The 19,970-nt window shown below is 44.3% G+C and overlaps 1 protein-coding gene across 4 annotated transcripts in view; it reads right to left on the bottom strand.

Moving 5' to 3' along the window:
- The window catches only part of diaph2 (diaphanous-related formin 2), a 706,015-nt gene that overhangs the window by 109,962 nt on the left and 576,083 nt on the right, over window positions 1-19,970 (bottom strand). For all 4 annotated transcript variants that reach the window (XM_029725953.1, XM_029725962.1, XM_029725944.1 and 1 more), the window contains one exon: window positions 16,417-16,581. In XM_029725953.1, coding sequence (XP_029581813.1) covers window positions 16,417-16,581 — 165 coding nt within the window. The remainder of the gene's footprint in view (window positions 1-16,416; window positions 16,582-19,970) is intronic.

Raw genomic sequence — 19,970 nt, 5'->3', positions numbered from 1 at the left:
TATAACAAAGAACAAACAGCATAATCAAATACAAATCTTAGAATCAACTATTAAAGACTACCAGAACCCACTAGATTCTCCAATTACATTGAATGAACTACAGGACAAAATAAAAACCCTCCAACCCAAAACGGCATGTGGTGTTGATGGTATCCTCAATGAAATTATCCAATATACAGACAACAAATTCCAATTGGCTATACTAAAACTCTAACACCTTCCCCAATATTTGGAACCAAGGTGGAGACAAATTTGACCCCAATAACTACCGTGGGATATGCGTCAACAGAAACCTTGGGAAAATCCTCTGCATTATCATTAACAGCAGACCCATACATTTCCTCATTGAAAACAATGTACTGAGAAAATGTCAAATTGGCTTTTTACCAAATTATCATATGACAGACCACGTATTCACCCTGCACACACTAATTGACAAACAAACAAACCAAAACAAAGGCAAAGTCTTCTCATGCGTTGTTGATTTCAAAATGCCTTCGACTCAATTTGGCATGAGGGTCTGCTATACAAATTGATGGAAAGTGATGTTGGGGGAAAAACATACGACATTATAAAATCCATGTACACAAACAACAAGTACGCAGTTAAAATAGGCAAATAACACACACATTTCTTCCTACAGGGCCGTGGGGTGAGACAGGGATGCAGCTTAAGCCCCACCCTCTTCAACATATATATCAACGAATTGGCGGGGGCACTAGAAAAGACTGCAGCATCCGGCCTCACCCTACTAGAATCTGAAGTCAAATATCTACTGTTTGCTGATGATATGGTCCTTCTGTCTCCAACCAAGGAGGGCCTACAGCAGTACCTAGATCTTCTGCACATATTCTGTCAGTGTCACGTCCTGACCAGCAGATGGAGCTGTTGTAGTAGTTTGGGGGTCAGGACGTGGCAGTCTTGTGTGTGTGTTTGATTGTTCTGTGTGTCTTGTGACTCCTGATCAGGAACAGCTGGGGATCGTTGTTCCTGATTGGGAGTCATATATGTAGGAGTATGTTTGTCACTGGGGTTTGTGGGTGGTTGTTTTGCACTGCGTTTTTTAGCCTGCAAACTGTTACTGTTGTCACCTTTATTGTTTTTTCAAGTGGATGCTTTACTCTTTTTTTGGTAATAAAAAACCATGAGTATTCACATACCTGCTGCGCCTTGGTCCATTTATGAAGACAACCGTTACAGAGCCACCCACCAAAGGACCAAGCAGCAGAAGAGGAGGAAGCCACTGGAGAGAAAAATGGACGAATGGACTTGGGAACAGATCCTGGACGGAGAGGGACCATGGACTCAGGCTGGGGATTATCGCCTCCCGCAGTGGGAGATTGAAGCGGCGAGAGCGGAGAGGCGCTATTACGAAGAGAGATAGCGCAACGAGCGCGAGAGGCACCCCCAAGAAATTCTTTGGGGGGGGCACACGGGTAGCTTGGCCAGGCCAGGGAAGAGCCGTAAGCCAGCTACCCGTGACTACAGGGAGGTGCATATGAGGTGGAGGGCGCCATGTTACGCTGTGGTACGCACCATCTCGCCTATACGGACGCACAGCCCAGTTCGCCCAGTACCAGCGCCCCGCAGGTGCCAGGGCAAGGGGAGCATCGAGCCGGAAGGGGTGATGCCAACCCTGCACTCAAGACCGCCAGTGCGCCCTTTCGGTCCGGTGTTTCCCGCTAGACGCACTAGCATGTAGGTGCGTGTCTCCAGGCTGGCACGTCCAATACCAGCCCCACGCATCAGGAGTCTAGTGTGTCAGCCCAGTCTTGCCAGTCAACAGTGGCCAGACTGCCCTGAACTGCCAGAGTGGCCAGACTGCCCTGAACTGCCAGAGTGGCCAGACTGCCCTGAACTGCCAGAGTGGCCAGACTGCCCTCCGGTCCAGCCCGAGTGGCCCTCCTGCCCTCCGGCCCAGCCCGAGTGGCCCTCCTGCCCAGCCCGAGTGGCCCTCCTGCCCAGCCCGAGTGGCCCTCCTGCCCTCCGGCCCAGCCCGAGTGGCCCTCCTGCCCTCCGGCCCAGCCCGAGTGGCCCTCCTGCCCTCCGGCCCAGCCCGAGTGGCCCTCCTGCCCTCCGGCCCAGCCCGAGTGGCCCTCCTGCCCTCCGGCCCAGCCCGAGTGGCCCTCCTGCCCAGCCCGAGTGGCCCTCCTGCCCAGCCCGAGTGGCCCTCCGGCCCAGCCCGAGGGGCCCTCCTGTCCCCCGGTCCAGCCCGAGTGGTCCGTCTGCCAGGGTCAGCCCGAGTGGCCCGTCTGCCCGGCGCAGCTATCGGCGCCATCAAAGTGGGCGACGCCGAAGGTGGAGCGAGGTCCACGGCCTGCACCTGAGCCACCTCCAGGATAGGTGGGTTGGGGAGGGAGGGTGTAGCACAGTGCCGTCGGTGACGGCAGCCACCCTCCCTTCCCTCCCTTATCATTTAAGGGTTAGTGTTTATGGGTTTTGTTGGGGATTTTGTTTGTTGGTGTTTTTTTGTTGTTAGGTGCATTCCGGGGTCTGCACCTTGAGGGGGGGGTACTGTCCCGTCCTGACCAGCAGATGGAGCTGTTGTAGTAGTTTGGGGGTCAGGACGTGGCAGTCTTGTGTGTGTGTTTGATTGTTCTGTGTGTCTTGTGACTCCTGATCAGGAACAGCTGGGGATCGTTGTTCCTGATTGGGAGTCATATATGTAGGAGTATGTTTGTCACTGGGGTTTGTGGGTGGTGGTTTTGCACTGCGTTTTTTAGCCTGCAAACTGTTACTGTTGTCACCTTTATTGTTTTTTCAAGTGGATGCTTTACTCTTTTTTGGTAATAAAAAACCATGAGTATTCACATACCTGCTGCGCCTTGGTCCATTTATGAAGACAACCGTTACAGTCAGACCTTGGCCCTGACAGTAAATCTCAGTAAGACAAAAATAATGGTGTTCCAAAAAAGGTCCAGTCGCCAGGACCACAAATACAAATTCCATCTAGACACCATTGCCCTAGAGCACACAAAAAACTACACATACCTTGGCCTAAACATCAGCGCCACAGGTAACTTCCACAAAGCTGTGAATGATCTGAGAGACAAGGCAAGAAGGGCATTCTATGCCATCAAAAGGAAAATAAAATTCGACATACCAATTAGGATCTGGCTAAAAATACTTGAATCAGTTATAGAACCCATTGCCCTTTATGGTTGTGAGGTCTGGGGTCCGCTCACGAACCAAGAATTCACAAAATGGGACAAACACCAAATTAAGACTCTGCATGCAGAATTCTGCAAAAATATCCTCCATGTATAACGTAGAACACCAAATAATGCATGCAGAGCAGAATTAGGCCGATGCCTACTAATTATCAAAATCAAGAAAAGAGCCGTTAAATTCTACAACCACCTAAAAGGAAGCGATTCCCAAACCTTCCATAACAAAGCCATCACCTACAGAGAGATGAACCTGGAGAAGAGTCCCCTAAGCAAGCTGGTCCTGGGGCTCTGTTCACAAACACAAACAGACCCCACAAAGCCCCAGGAAAGCAACACAATTAGACTCAACCAAATCATGAGAAAACAAAAAGATAATTACTTGACATGTTGGAAAGAATTAACAAAAAAACAGAGCAAACTAGAATGCTATTTGGCCCTGAACAGAGAGTACACAGTGGCAGAATACCTGACCACTGTGACTGACCCAATCTTAAGGAAAGCGTTGACTATGTACAGACTCAGTGAGCTTAGCCTTGCTATTAAGAAAGGCTGCCGTAGGCAGACCTGGCTCTCAAGAGAAGACAGGCTATGTGCACACTGCCCACAAAATGAGGTGGAAACTGAGCTGCACTTCCTAACCTCCTGCCCAATGTATGACCATATTAGACAGATATTTCCCTCAGATTACACAGATCCACAAAGAATTAGAAAACAAACCCAATTTTGATAAATGGATTGAAATACCACTGTGTGCCATCACAGCAGCAAGATTTGTGACCTGTTGCCACAAGAAAATGTCAACCAGTGAGGAACAAACACCATTGTAAATACAACCCATATTTATGCTTATTTATTTTCCCTTTTGTACTTTAAACATTTGTACACGAGTGTAATGTTTACTGTTCATTTTTATTGTTTATTTCACTTTTGTATATTATCTACTCCACTTGCTTTGGCAATGATAACACATGTTTCCCATAATTGAATTGAGAGAGAGAGGAGGAGATAGAGAGCGATAGAGAGGGAGAGAGAGAGGGCGAGAGAGAGGGTAATTGTGTTTAGAGAGAGTTAGAGAGGAAAAAAACCTAACTTAAAACTCTCTGTGTTCATTGGAACATCGCAGCCGTTTTTATCTCCATATCAAATCATTTCTAGGTATCAATTAATACCTTACTGTGATTGTTTTCAATTAAAATGGTCAAAAAGAAACAAAAAAAGCTTCTTTACAGAGAGCAATTTCTTAAGCAAAACATTTGCTTGGACTCCCTGGGAGTGGTCTGAGTGGGGAGGGTAAACCTAAAAACTACAGCGTCTATCACATAAACCTGCTGTGTATTCTTAATTCTCGCTATCCAAAAGATAATTAGCAAGCTAGCTCATAATTATAACGAGGCACGAAGCATTAAGTGATATCATCTTGCTGTAGAAAATGCATATAAAGAAGTTGCTTCATGTAGATAGCTACTAAGTTCCTTTTTAGGGGGTGACTACTGTATTACTACAGCCGTAGTTACCAGAATGGTCTCATCCATCCCCAAAATGGCTGACTTTGTGCATCGACACTTTGTCACTCTCCATGGTACTAAATGGTAATTGGCACTGCTGCTACCGGCACAAGAGGGATTGCGTGTGTGTGTGTGTGTGTGTGTGTGGTGTGTAATTTTTTTTTTTACCAGGACCCAATATGGACAAGGGCTGCAGTGATACTGAGGCCTTCTCTCTGTTCTCTGTCCTGTGTTGTGGAGATGTAGACTTATGAGCGCTCTGACCTCCTCACCTGGCTGGAGAATTTCAGTGCCATTTTCTGAACATCCCCTGCACTGAGCATGGGCCAGAAGACATTCCCCTTTCAGGTTCTTCTTCAATTCAATCCAATTCAATAATTCATGACTTGTTTACTGCTCACCCCTATCAGCTTTTGCTCCTATACATGCGTTTGCTCAGTCCAGAGACTGTTTGCTTGTCTGTAAATAGAATGCATGTCCAATACATTGCTTCATACCAAGTGGTATATGCTAGTGTGGATATTGGAACAGAGCTATTTTAATTGCTCCTTTCTGTTACACCACTGATTTCTCTCACACACACACACACACACACACACACACACACACACACACACACACACACACACACACACACACAAACACAAACAAATAGATGTTGTAGATTTGACTAACATGATCACTGTAGCACAACAGAACCTTGGGCTGCCTAAGTGTTTATCAGCCATCTGTTGCTGTATGTGCCAGCTTCTAATGAAATTGTGTCAGGAACTTATGAGGTACAAATACACTAACTTGGTTGTCTTTAAGACACAAAACTATATTTTTTCCTTTATTGAAGGGTTATCCTGAATAAATTGAAATCTGGTGACCAGTTTAGGTTGAACAATGCTTGCAGTGTGAATATCAATGACTTAATCACTGAGAGCCCGTGTCTATGCAAATATATATTGGATAAACCTAGTGTGTGTGTGTTAGAGGATTACTGTTGCAGCTGTCAAGGAGGAAGCAGCAGTAACAGAGAAAGTGTAGTGGGAGGAGAGGCATCATATTACCAGTACCATTATCGTCATGATGACTCTTCATACTGTCAGTGTCAGGGCATTAGCATGCTTTTGAGATCGAGCCAAAGGCCCTGAAAAGACGGACACACACACAGGAACACACACTCGGTCACGCAAACTTACACACACGCTTGTATGCATATGCGCACACACACAACGTCACGCAAACACAACGACACGCACACGCACACACTCTGGCCATCATAATTTGATCGCTAAGATTATGTGATGATGCTCCTTCTTGCAACCCCACACCCATTAGTCTGGCTTCATTGGTCTTATTCAGTCAATTAACGACTAAGACTGTTAGCTCAACATCCACCTGCCCAGGCTTTGCTAACTTGTTAATACAGAGATCCTCCTCTCTGCTCCGAGTCAGGATTACACACATAGAGCTGGTTGACTGCATTTCACCCCCGACTCCATCTCCAAATATGGCAGCTGCATTAAAATAAAATAATTGTTTGGGTATTTTTACATATATGGACTTCCTGCGCCAAAATACATTTATTTTTATTGGCCTCGTCAAGAGTAGAAAAAAACCTGGCTAATGGATTCTCTTATCTGTTGTAGTTAGCTCTATGATGGCTGTCAGTCATTGCGTTGACTTAAATGCCTCATGTCGGTCGGCGTTCAATTAAGCAGAGGCTTTTTAGTCAAAGCAATTTAGAGGAAAGTAGCATTCCAATCAAGGTATTTATTATCTGGGATGCCCCTGTGTTTAATGAATGTATTACAAAGGCCAAACAACGCTCTGTGATACCGCCGAATGAATGTTTAGCCTCAATGACTTGAAGAACATACCATGAACATTTGCTGTGCATGTTGAATGGGTGTCAGCGTAAAATCAATTGGAAAGTTAAATGAGGTATCTGTTGTGAATATGAATTTCCTTAATGACCCCAACTGCCGACCAGTCACAATATCCATTTGCTGTGTCTCTATGGCTGGTTCAGAATGATATATACCCTCAGTGGCTGTAAGGTAAGTGATGGTGATGCAAGGAACGTACCGTTAGCGTAGCCAAAGGATAAATACCCTCCCCAAGACAGATTCACAATATCCCGCTAGGCTGCTACTGGCTAGCCAAGCTTAGCATGGTGCAAAGGGGAAGGGCTGTTAGCTAGCATCTATAGCTGCAGAGGAAACGTCTACATTCTTTCAGTTTTACAGGTAGAAAAACAAACAACAACCAGAATGAATGCATCGATCACCAAACATTCCTGAAAGTTAGAAGCATTGAAGCATCTGTTAAATGGGTCTCCCGGCAAGAAAGGAAAACCAGAGGGAATAACAGGAATATTACAGGTGCTGGTCATCGGAGGATTGTTTATTTTATACACTAACAACACCCTCACTCTCTATCCCAACCCTCAACTCAACCCCCCACTTCCCCAGACCTCTCCTACTCCTTGGCATTGAAGTCTAAATCAGTAATAACTTATTCATAAAGAGCTATTTGCTTGAGAGAATAATTAATTTATTAGCGGACGTCTCCTTTTAGAGGCTGCGCAACAGCAAATCCTTGGGGGAGCGCCGTGTCGAACGCTGGTACTCTTTGATCACGAGAATGAAAGTTAGTTATACATATGGGAAGGAGGGAGGGAGGGGTGGGGAGAGAGAGAGAAAAGAGAACAGAGAGAGAAGAGACTCAGACAAGAAGACCTTGCCATTCACACTAATAGGTTTGGAAGACTTTGAGCATATCTTCTGGACATCGTGTCATCATCCTGACACATTACATTTTTGGGGGCACCGGGAGGAGAGGGAGAGACGGAGGGAGAAAATAGTTAAATAAATGTTTAAGAGACTTCTTCCCGGGAGGTAGGGTCTCTGCTTTGTTCTTCACCGTTTGAGTTTGTCTTGGTCCACAAATATCCCTCTTGAGCATTCTGGGCTTTTAATTTTTATGATGAATGTGTTTTCTGACATTTTATTTTAGACTCACCTCACATTCATTCCAATAAATGTCATATCTGTGTTTGTGAATAAACTGGAAAGATGTTACTGTTGTAGCATTTACTCTGTACTACTTTCCTGGATATTTTCCTTGAGGTTTTGTGTTTATATACTGATGTCAACTGATCATGGTTTAGTTTTACTCCCTTGATAATCTAAATATATCCAAAGCAAGCAGTTTCTGTGTTCTTTGGAAATTAACAATACATGATTTTTGAGTGTTCTCAAAAAAAGATTGTTCCAGGAAATGTAGTCATACTCACGCACATGATTTAGTTTATAATTGGGTCATTATAAGTAATTTGTCTCAATTTGGTCCTACTGTACATGACTTTGAATACCATTTCTGAGAACAAAAAATTAAATAAAGTATTGTTCATTTCCAAAGAAAACATATATACACTACATGGCCAAAAGTACGTGGACACATGCTCGTCGAACATCTCAATCCAAAATCATGGGCATTAATATGGAGTTGGTCCCTCGTCTGCTGCTATAACAGCCTCCACTCTTCTGGGAAGTCTTTCCATTAGATATTGGAACATTGCTGAGGGGACTTGCATCCATTCAGCTACAAGAGCATTAGTGAGGTCGGCACTGATGTTGGGCGATTAAGACTGGCTTGCAGTCAGAGTTCCAATTCATTCCAAAGGTTTTGGATGGGGTTGAGATCAGGGCTCTGTGCAGGCCAGTCAAGTTCTTCCTCACCGATCTCGACAAACCATTTTCTGTATGGACCTGGCTTTGTGCACGGGGGCATTGTCATGTTGAAACAGGAAAGGGCCTTCACCAAACTGTAACTAAGGGGCCTAGCCCAAACCATGAAAAACAGCCCAAGACCATTATTCCTCCTCCACCAAACGTGGCACTATGCATTCGGGCAGGTAGCCTTCACCTGGTATCCTCCAAACCCAGATTCGTCCGTCAGACTGCCAGATGGTAAAGCGTGGTTCATCACTCCAGAGAACATGTTTCCACTGCTCCAGAGTCCAATGGCGGCGAGCTTTACACCACTCCAGCCAACGCTTGGCATTGCGCATGGTGATCTGAGGCTAGTGTGCGACTTCTCGGCCATGGAAACCCATTTAAAACTCCCGATGAACAATTATTGTGCTGACGTTGCTTCCAGAGGCAGTTTGGAACTCGGCAGTGTTGCATCTGGGGACAGACAATATTTTACGCTCTACATGCCTCAGCACTCGGCGGTCCCATTCTGTGACCTTGTGTGGCCTACTACTTCGCGGCTGAGCCGTTGCTGCACCTAGATGTTTCCACTTCACAATAACAGCACATACAGTTGATCAGGGCAACTCTAGCAGGACATACATTTGACAAACTGACTTGTTGGAAAAGTTGCGTCCTATGATGGTGCCACGTTGAAAGTCACTAAGCTTTTCAGTAAGGCCATTCTACTACCAATGTTTGTCTATGGAGATTGAATGGCTGTGTGCTCGATGTTATGCACCCGTCAGCAACGGATGTGGCTGAAATAGCCGAATCTACTCATTTGAAGGGGTGTCCACATACTTTTGTATATATAGTGTATTTATATTATCAAGGTGGTAAAACCATATTGCCACGATATAATTCTTAGTCATTGTATTCAGAGAAACCCGGATACTACTAACTAGCTCCTTGAAAACAGTGGGAGGTAATACATCTATTACACTTATGCAGAAATAATGTTTAGAATAGGAAGAGCCAGCCTCCACGGTTCCAAGCTCTTCAGAGTTTCAATAAGCCCAGACCTCAACAGACTTTTCCCCACCCCTCTACCTGCTTAAGACCTGCTTGGCTCTTTGAAGCACCGAAGGCGGAGGCACTGTCTTTTCTTTCCGTGTCCATTTAAAGGGGATAAGAAGCTTCCAAAGTCTCTTTTATCAGTGTGGAACTTACACGCTTCCATGATACATTATACATTCCATTCTCAGACACAGGCTGCGTACCAAATGGTGGCCTGGTCAAAAGTAGTGCACTATGAAAGGCATAGGGTTTCATTTGGGAAGCAGCTACAGTTTATGTATGCTTTAATCTGTCCTATAAGCCCGCCCCTGTGTCATCAGCCTCCCAGGTCTGTCAGGCAAATTTATTTGTCAGCTCTGGATGAAATAAGTTAATTCACCACCTAGTCTTAAAACGGGACCAACTTTCTTAGTTCTGAGATAGTCAAATGCATGAGCCGAGGATTTAATGGCATGAGATAGAAGTATGAAAGGATTGAGTGAAGCTTTCCTCCACTGCTGTTGTTTTTTTTTTACATATTTCTTTAGTGCAGCATTTACTGGTGCTCCCTCTCAAGGAATAGAGACTTGACATGTGCTTCACGTGCCCTCTCTCAAGGAATAGACTTGATGCTGTTGTTACCTCATGAGTCTTGTCCTTGAAGTACAGTAGGACTACAACTTACTAAAGCCAATGTTGAGTTGAAGTACAGTAGGACTACAACTTACTAAAGTCAATGTTGAGTTGAAGTACAGTAGGACTACAACTTACTAAAGTCAATGTTGAGTTGAAGTACAGTAGGACTACAACTTACTAAAGTCAATGTTGAGTTGAAGTACAGTAGGACTACAACTTACTAAAGTCAATGTTGAGTTGAAGCACATTAGGACTACAACTTACTAAAGTCAATGTTGAGTTGAATTACAGTAGAACTACAACTTACTAAAGCCAATGGTGAGTTGAAGTACAGTAGGATTACGTCTTACTGAAGTCAATGTTGAGTTGAAGTACAGTAGGATTACGTCTTACTGAAGTCAATGGGCACTAACGTACCTCAGCATCACATAAATGTGACTCAGGAATCTTGTCCTTGAGTTGATGTACAGTATAACTACAACTTACTGAAGTCAATGTTGAGTTGATGTACAGTAGGACTACGTCTTACTAAAGTCAATGTTGAGTTGATGTACAGTAGGACTACGTCTTACTAAAGTCAATGTTGAGTTGATGTACAGTAGGACTACGTCTTACTGAAGTCAATGTTGAGTTGAAGTACATTAGGACTACGTCTTACTAAAGTCAATGTTGAGTTGAAGTACATTAGGACTACGTCTTACTAAAGTCAATGTTGAGTTGATGTACAGTAGGACTACGTCTTACTGAAGTCAATGTTGAGTTGAAGTACATTAGGACTACGTCTTACTAAAGTCAATGTTGAGTTGAAGTACATTAGGACTACGTCTTACTGAAGTCAATGTTGAGTTGAAGTACAGTAGGACTACGTCTTACTGAAGTCAATGTTGAGTTGAAGTACATTAGGACTACGTCTTACTGAAGTCAATGTTGAGTTGATGTACATTAGGACTACGTCTTACTAAAGTCAATGTTGAGTTGATGTACAGTAGGACTACAACTTACTGAAGTCAATGTTGAGTTGAAGTACAGTAGGAAGTCAATGGACACTAACGTACCTCAGCATCACATAAAGGTGACTCAACAGCAGAGCTGTAAATTACACATTTTCATTGGTAACACTGGTGCTCCCAACTTAATGTTAGGAGCACAACAAAATGTAGGAACACCAGAAAATAGTATAATTTCTAAATTGATTGAGATACAGCCCATATTGGGCCTATATGAATTCTAGCTACTTTTGAAGAACATTTTGTGCCATGGAAAGTAATATGCAATCCTGTAATGACATTTGTTTATTATAAAAACCTGAAATGTTGATACAAAAACTGGTCGATCTCCAAGGCAATCCTAGTTGATCGCCAAACATTTTTGTAAAAACCCAACAATGAAGCATTATGTTCCTACTTTTTTTTTTATTCGTCTCGGGCTGTTGGAGGTAGGTGCACCCGATTCAAACTGTTGCCTTTAGAACCTTCCCGGCGGGCCCGGAGGACAAATCAAGTGCACTATAGGTCTACTGCTGGCCAATCGGATGGCTCAGATTAATGTGTCTGCAATAACTTAACAGGCATAAAAGAAAGCTACAACAAAGTTGATACTGTGAGATTTCAAAACGTTTAAAACCATGACGAGAGAGAGACTGTCAACGAATACAGCAAAGAGTTGCTGTTTTTATGACTGACTTCATGTTTAAGTTCTTACTGAGCACTGTCAACACTTTGTATTCAACCCTTTTGTAAGCCCGTACTCTACAGAGACTGGTGCGGAATTAGCAATCAGACCTGCAGTAGGCCTACGGCGCATTCGGGAAAGTATTTAGACCCGCTTGACTTTTTCCACATTTTGTTACGTTATAGCCTTATTCTAAAAATGATACAATAAAAAATGTTCCCCATCAATCTACACACAATACCTCATAATGATAAAGCGAAAACAGGTTAAAAAAACAAAACAGAAATACCTTATTTACATAATTATTCAAACCCTTTACTACGAGACTCGAAATTGAGCTCAGGTGCATCCTGTTTCAAGTGATCATCCTTGAGATGTTTCTACAACTTGATTGGTGTCCACCTGTGGTAAAATCAATTGATTGGGCATGATTTGGAATGGTACACACCTGTCTATATAAGGTTCCACAGTGGACAGTGCATGTCAGAGCAAAAAACAAGCCATGAGGTCGAACGAATTGTCAGTAGAGCTCAGAAAAAGGATTGTGCTGAGGCACAGATCTGGGGAAGGGTACCAAAAAATATCTGCAGCATTGAAAGTCCCCAAAAACACAGTGGCCTACATCATTATTTTTTCTTCTTTTTTTACCCCTTTTTTCTCCCCAATTTTGTGGCATCCAATTGGTAGTAGTTACAGTCTTGTCTCATCGCTGCAACTCCCATACGGACTCGGGAGAGGCTAAGGTCGAGAGCCATGCGTCCTCTGAAACACAACCCAACCTAGCCGCAATGCTTCTTGACACAATGCACATCCAACCCGGAAGCCAGCCGCACCAATGTGTCGGAGGAAACACCGTACACCTGGCGACATGGTCAGCGTGCACTGCGCCCGGCCCGCCACAGGAGTCGCTAGTGCGCGATGAGACAAGGATATCCTTGCCGGCCAAACCCTCCCTAACCCGGACGACGCTGGACCAATTGTGCGTCACCCCATGGACCTCCCGGTCACGGCCGGCTGCAACAGAGCCTGGGCTCGAACCCAAAAACTCTGGTGGCACAGCTAGCACTGCGATGCAGTGCCTTAGACCACTGCGCCACCCGGGAGGCCCGCCTACATCATTCTTAAATGGAAGATGTTTGGAACCACGAAGACTCTTCCTAGAGCTGGCTGCCCGGTCAAACTGAGCAATCGGGGGAGAAGGGCCTTGGTCAGGGAGGTGACCAAGAACCAAATGGTCACTCTGACAGAGCTCCAGAGTTCCTCTGTGGAGATGGGAGAAACTTCCAGAAGGACAACCATCTCTGCAGCACTCCACCAATCAGGCCTTTATGGTAGAGTGGCCAGACGAAAGCCACTCCTCAGTAAAAGGCACATAACTGTCCGCTTGGAGTTTGCCAAAAGGCACCTTGGGACTGTCAGACCATAATAAACAAGATTATCTGGTCTGATGAAACCAAGATTGAACTCCTTGGCCTGAATGCCAAACGTCACATCTAGAGGGAACCTGGCACCATCCCTACAGTGAAGCATGGTGGTGGCAGCAGCATCATGCTGTGGGGATGTTTTTCAGTGACAGGTACTGGGAGACTAGTCAGGTTTGAGGGAAAGATGAACGAAGCAAAGTACAGAGAGGTCCTTGATGAAAACCTGCTTCCAGAGCGCTCAGGACCTCAGACTGAGGCGAAGGTTCACCTTCCAACAGGACACCAACCCTAAGCACACAGCCAAGACAATGCAGGCATGGCTTCGGGACAAGTCTTTGAATGTCCCAGTGGCCCAGCCAGAGCCCAGACTTGAACCCAAATAAACATCTCTGGAGAGACCTGAAAATAGCTGGGAAGCAACGGTCCCCATCCAACCTGATAGAGCTTGAGAGGATCTGCAGAGAAGAATGGGAGAAACTCCCCAAATACAGATGTGCCAAGTTTGGAGTGTCTTACCCAAGAAGACTCAATGCTGTAAACGCTGCCAAAGGTGCTTCAACAGGGTCTGAATACTTATGTAAAAGTGATATTTCAGTTTGAATTGTTTATAAATTTGCAAAAAATCTATTTTAGAATAAGGCTATAACATAACAAATTGTGGAAAAAGTTGAGGGGTCTGAATACTTTCCGAATGCACTGTATATGCAAATAGACCATTGCCATATATGGATTTACTTTGAACTGGACTGTGTTACAGTCGTGAGTAGATGGCCTTGTTTTGAGATCAAAGCGAGAGCTGCATGTAGCTACCAGTGCACATTTTGTTCATATCCTTTGCTAGTTGGTGATTTTTTAGCCCAGTTATAGATAATTTGTTGTTAGCAATAGGGGAGTGATTGCTTCCCACAAGAGCACAAAACGTGTACATTTTCTTTGAAAAGCGTGTCAGGTAAAGAGCTTTGTTTTGTCTTAAAGGGGCAGTGTTGTATTTTGAGACAGGCTTGAATAAGCTAAGTAGTCAGAAAAAGAGTGCATTTTATTTTGTAAAGTGATTGCTTGCATCAAACAACACAACATTTTCAGTCACCTTCTTGTCTGTAGGACAAGTGGATAAACAGGTTAATGTCAAGCCCTGCATGTTTTTTTTGTTTTTTTATATCATGGTATTTAGGCCTACAGTACATTGAACACCACACATTGGTTGCTACCGTAGGCAGAACGATAGAATAGCTATTTCCATGTTAAAATGTTATGGAATGCATTTTCTCCATATTTTTTTCAATGTTAGACACTCTGTTAGACCTACATTCTGAACAAATAGCCACCGTTGCCTACTTGCTGCTGCTGGAAGTTGCACAGAATTTTCAAAATGTTCAAGTTTTCGCTAAGCAGACCTGAAATTTGCTCAGTGCCGGAAAAAAATATAGGGGACATTGGTTACATGACCTACAGCATGGTCAAGCAAGATCATTTTTGAATCACTAAACAACGATTGATTTAGAACCACGGAGAGTTACCGCAAGTCGCAAAGCTAGCTAGCCACTGGAGGACAACAACAACGAGATGCAACAATTCAAGTTGTTTCTGTCAATGACGTATGCTCTCGATGCGATTTGATGGGAGTGAAAACAAATCCAAACTGTCATACACTTTTTTTGGGTGCGCCAGTACCATTTATATTTGAGCTCACTCAGTTAGCTCAACGCTGATTGGCTATTTTATACTTTTTTTAATCAAGGGAGGCCAAATGTTTGCTGGCTTTCCTTGCATTCAATGCTACGGGTGGCAACAATGTCATACTATTTTGGACCAGACACCATCAGATAGAATGCCTACACATACAGAGACACTGTGCAGGGCGCTGTTTCGCTTGCTCAGATGCTTTCTCCTGTGAGGTACATTCAGCCTGTTGCGAATTTAAGGTAAATGATGAAACACAAAGACGAAAGATACATTTTTTTGGGCAAGCCTGGCTTCCCTTGGCCTCCATGAATACACGCCATTGGAAACAATGAACTTTGACGTTAGTAGGGGGAACCAGCATATTACTATAGCATGAATACACACCATTGGAAACAATGAACTTTGACGTTAGTAGGGAACCAGCATATTACTATAGCAGAGGCCATAGAAATAACCGGGGAAAGGATGAATATTTTTAATGAAATCTATCGCCCATTGCCTAATACCAGAATTAAGATGGACCTGCCTAATCATATAGGTATCTGATACTAGAAATAAAAATACAAATATTTCTTGAGTATCCACATAGGCCTATATGATCAATGGCTTGCGCTTCACATTTGCCACATTGATCATGCAATGGATGCATGCACTGTTGGGAGCTAAATTGGTGGCTATAACCTACCTACTTTGTTGGGTAATAATCACTGTTGAAAAATTAATCATAAACTAATTTACTAGAACATGACAGCCAGCCAAAGGTTAGCTACCTCTTTTTGAACTACTTATTGCTAGTTATTCATTTATTGAAATGACCGTCGTAGTAGTTGAAAGTCGGCTGTGTAGCTGAAAAGTCAGAGACGAAGGGCGCGCAAGTCTAATACAAGTGGCGCCCGGACCTTCAATCAGGAGAATGGCGCATTTCCATGTCCACCAGCTTTTCACAGTTTCTGTAATCGACATAACTGCATCTAGCTATTCATTACAGTAGCTATTTAGCTAGCCAAACTAACGTGCTTTGTTAAATTTATTAGCAGTAGGACTACATTTTGAGAGGTGCAAAATGCATGCACCATAGCCCCGGTGCCCAGTGGTCCCATCGTGGGCTGCCAACTCCTCTCCTAATCAGTCCTAATCAGGTAAGATAGAGACACATTTGAAGAAGCTACAACATATTATGACCCCATCACTGAAATATAAGACTCTCATGAACATGTATGCGTCTTCTGTTTCCTTCTACAATGTCCACAAGCCACGCAGGACTCATTAGAACAGAGTGGACAAGACCAGGCACTAAATCAGACTTGCGGAAAGACGATCATACAAAATTATAGCCTGATGAACTTCCCAATACCTTCTCCTGATGAATTTCAGTCACTTCAACCCAGACTTCCTTCAGATTGAAATACTGTCAAAAGTACTGTCAGACTGATTTGTAATAGACTGTCATTACCCCAATTTAAAAAAGTGAACATCACTTTTTGTATACGCTGGGGTTGCAAAAATGTTTTGATATCAAAATGGGGTCGCAGGCCAAAAAGGTTTGGGAAAGCCTGGTGTACTCTATATTTGCTGTACTCACCACAAAGAGGGTACGGAAGGAGGCCAGGTCACCGAAGAAGTCCTCGACGCAGAGGACGTGGGGGTCGAAGGCGTAGTAGCTGCCCAGGCTCTCGTATAGCTTCTGCATGTTCTTGTGCATGGTGGACAGCTTCTCATATTGCTCCCGTGAATGTTTTGAGAAGCCGTGAGGGAAGGTATAGTCAAGGAAATAAACATTTTGTTTGATCAATGGTACTGGTCAGACCTGGGTTTCAAATACCCTAAAAATAGATTAAAATACTTCATCTGTGTCTGATTGGGCTTGCCTTGCTCAATAAACCAATACAAAAGTCCCACAACTGTAAACCAAACCCATCTGGCACTCCGGGCAAACGCTCAAAATATTTGAAAATATTCTTCTAGTATTTGAACCCAGGTCTGGTACTGGTGTGACAACACGAAAATGATACTACATACTTTAACACTTTGTCACTATGCTGTGTGATGTCACACAACAATAGACAGTCATCATTGAGCTAGTTATCAAACCACCACCTCCTTTCATTCACTTGTTTGTAAACACACCCACCCACACTGAGAACGCAAACCAGAAATGCTGAAAAAAAACATCGCTTTTCAGACAGGGAGAGGTCAGAGAAACTAATGTGTGTGTTTCAATAACCTCTCCAACTCACTTTGGAGTCATTGGCACAGTGGGTTAATAGTGCACAGCCCGGGAGTAATGGAAATGTATTTTGTAGTCGGCTGCGACACAGATGGCTGTTGGAATAGCTGATTGCAGTCATTGTTCTATTGTTTCTCCCAACAAGAGCGGGGTCGGTTTGTCTTGAACCGCGGCCCACGCCGCACTATGTAATTTACTGAGCAGATAAAGCACTTTCTACTGGGTGAATGGCTATTGACAGCTGCTGTCCATGCAGTATTATCCCAGAGGACCACATGGACCCCAGACACTGGTCATAGACTCTGGTTGTTCTGTCACAAACACAGACAGACCCACACACAGTGTGACAGTGTGTGTGATGAGGTGAAAAGCACACCTCTATTGAACACACTGTGTAAAACAACTCTCAGCAAGCATGGAAAGCCACACACATTCAAGCAGATACACAAAGCAGTGTGACAGGACACACACCACGGTGGTTTTCAACCCAACTCGCCTCTGTCTCAATGTTCCGGTCACTGTCAGCAACACACAATCACACTGAGGATAATTGGACAAGACAGCATCAAATACCCCCACTGTTCTATCAATCACGTACATAATCCTTCATCTATCTACCTGTATCTTCTGATCTATGCATTTCTGCATCTGTCCATGGCTGTCTAAAGCTGTCCATGGCTGTCTAAAGCTGTCCAAGGCTGTCTATAGGACTATGGGCTGGGCTGTGGATCTATGGATGGGCTGGTGTGTATGTGGTCTATCAGGGGTTCTTTTGGGGGATCCTATGGGGGTGTGATGACCGATCTGGGGCCTTGCTACATCTGTGTCTGGCCGACGTTGGGTCCAGCTGAGCGAGGATGAAAGTAGGGCCGGCGGGAGGCCAGACAAGCTGGATTAGCTCTCAGCGGGTCAGTGTTTACCAGACCTCAACAGCAGCACTGGCAGTGACCAGCACTACAGCCCACACAGGCCTGGTGATGCTAGATTTATCTAGCTGATAGATGTGTCTTTATATCTCTCTTCACCCCCCTTTCTCTCTTTCTGTCACACTGTCTATCTCGCTTACTCTCCCTTTCTCTGTCACTCACCATTTCTCTCTCTCTGTGTTCCTCCCTTTCTTTTTATCTCTTTCTTCCTCTCCCATCAGCCCCCTTTAAAGACCTAAGGACTTGGATGGAAGGTTGTTTACATCAAACCTTGTTTCCACACATCCAATCTCTCAAAGGCACCAACTTTCCACAAAGTTATACAGTGGTTCTACCTCTCGCCCATATTAAAGTCCTTCTAAACCACATTACAGTCCTTCTAAACCACATTACAGTCCTTCTAAACCACATTAAAATCCTTCTAAACCTCATTAAAGTCCATCTTAACAACAATAAGGTCCTGTTTAACCACACTATGGTCCTGCTTAACCAATGTTTGTGAATATTTCACTCCCATTAACCAGCTGTCAGCAGCACTTTTAGTGTCACTCGATAATGAGCCCAAATATTCCATCAAATCCACAAATTATGCCAGGTTTGAGTGTTTCACACCAACACTCCCACTCACTTTGTCATATGATTCAAGCTTAAAATTCAACCTAATATTGCTTATACAATCCAGGTTACGCAAGCTTGGTTACAAAATACAGGACAATACTATTATCACAAAATTATTATAATATATTTTGATAAAAGAGTGAGAATAGAGAACAGAGTGTGATGGAGAGGAGTCGTCAATGGACTATGGGCTGAAGTAAGTAAGTAGTGGGGATGAGAAGTGGTGAATGGATGATGCAAGGAGGTAAGTCAAAGCTCAGGTAGCTGTGCTTGTGCTGCTTACTTGGCTGTGCTGTGGTGGAGCATGCATTCTGTGCCGTTTGCTGTTTAGCATGAATAACTGGGCCTCGGTACACCAGGGTAGCTGCATCAGAGCAGTGAAGGGATGCTGACTGTCTGTCTGCCCAGCTGTCTCTCTGTCCCTTTGTCTGTCGGTCTCCCGCTGGGGACTGATGTGAGGCTCAATGGGCTTCAGCTCTTGTTATTTCCACATTAAAGCCATGTCATATTGACAGTATCTGACAACAGACTGTCCTACAGCAGTGCCAGTATGCAGCATAATCAAACTGCATCTCTCAATTTCTGATACAGTCTCTCTCTGGCAGTCTCCTCATGTTCTGATACAGTCTCTCTCTGGCAGTCTCATGTTGTGATATAGTCTCTCTCTGGCAGTCTCCTCATGTTGTGATATAGTCTCTCTCTGGCAGTCTCCTCATGTTTTGATACAGTCTCTCTCTGTTAGTCTCCTCTACTCTTTCTTTCTCTCTTTATCTCTTTCATTGTCCTGCTTTTTTATTTCTCTTTCTCATTTTCTTGCTTCCTCGCTATTTCCCCATTCTCTCCATTTCAAAGAAACAAACACACACACCAAATCTCGTCTTTCTTCCCTCTCTCCCTCCTCCATGTCCTCCCCTACTCAGAGAGTCACCTGGACCACAAAATGCTCTGAGCGGAAAGAGAAAGAAGGGGCTCAAGGTAAAGCATGAAGCAGCCTCAACTGGTTCTCTGCCTGTTTGTCATACTCCTCTGGCTCTTTACTTGTTTGTCAGCCTCCTCTGGCTCTTCACCTGTTTGTCAGTCTCCTCTGGCTCTCTGCCTGTTTGTCAGCCTCCTCTGGCTCTCTGCCTGTTTGTCAGACTCCTCTGGCTCTCTGCCTGTTTGTCAGTCTCCTCTGGCTCTCTGCCTGTTTGTCAGTCTCCTCTGGCTCTCTGCCTGTTTGTCAGTCTCCTCTGGCTCTCTGCCTGTTTGTCAGTCTCCTCTGGCTCTCTGCCTGTTTGTCAGTCTCCTCTGGCTCTCTGCCTGTTTGTCAGTCTCCTCTGGCTCTCTGCCTGTTTGTCAGTCTCCTCTGGCTCTCACCTGTTTGTC

The sequence above is a fragment of the Salmo trutta genome, chromosome 3 (genome assembly GCF_901001165.1).
Source record: "Salmo trutta chromosome 3, fSalTru1.1, whole genome shotgun sequence".
Taxonomy (NCBI): Eukaryota; Metazoa; Chordata; class Actinopteri; order Salmoniformes; family Salmonidae; genus Salmo; species Salmo trutta.
The sequence above is the reverse complement of the archived record's forward strand: the minus strand, read 5'-3'. Positions and strand labels throughout refer to the sequence as shown.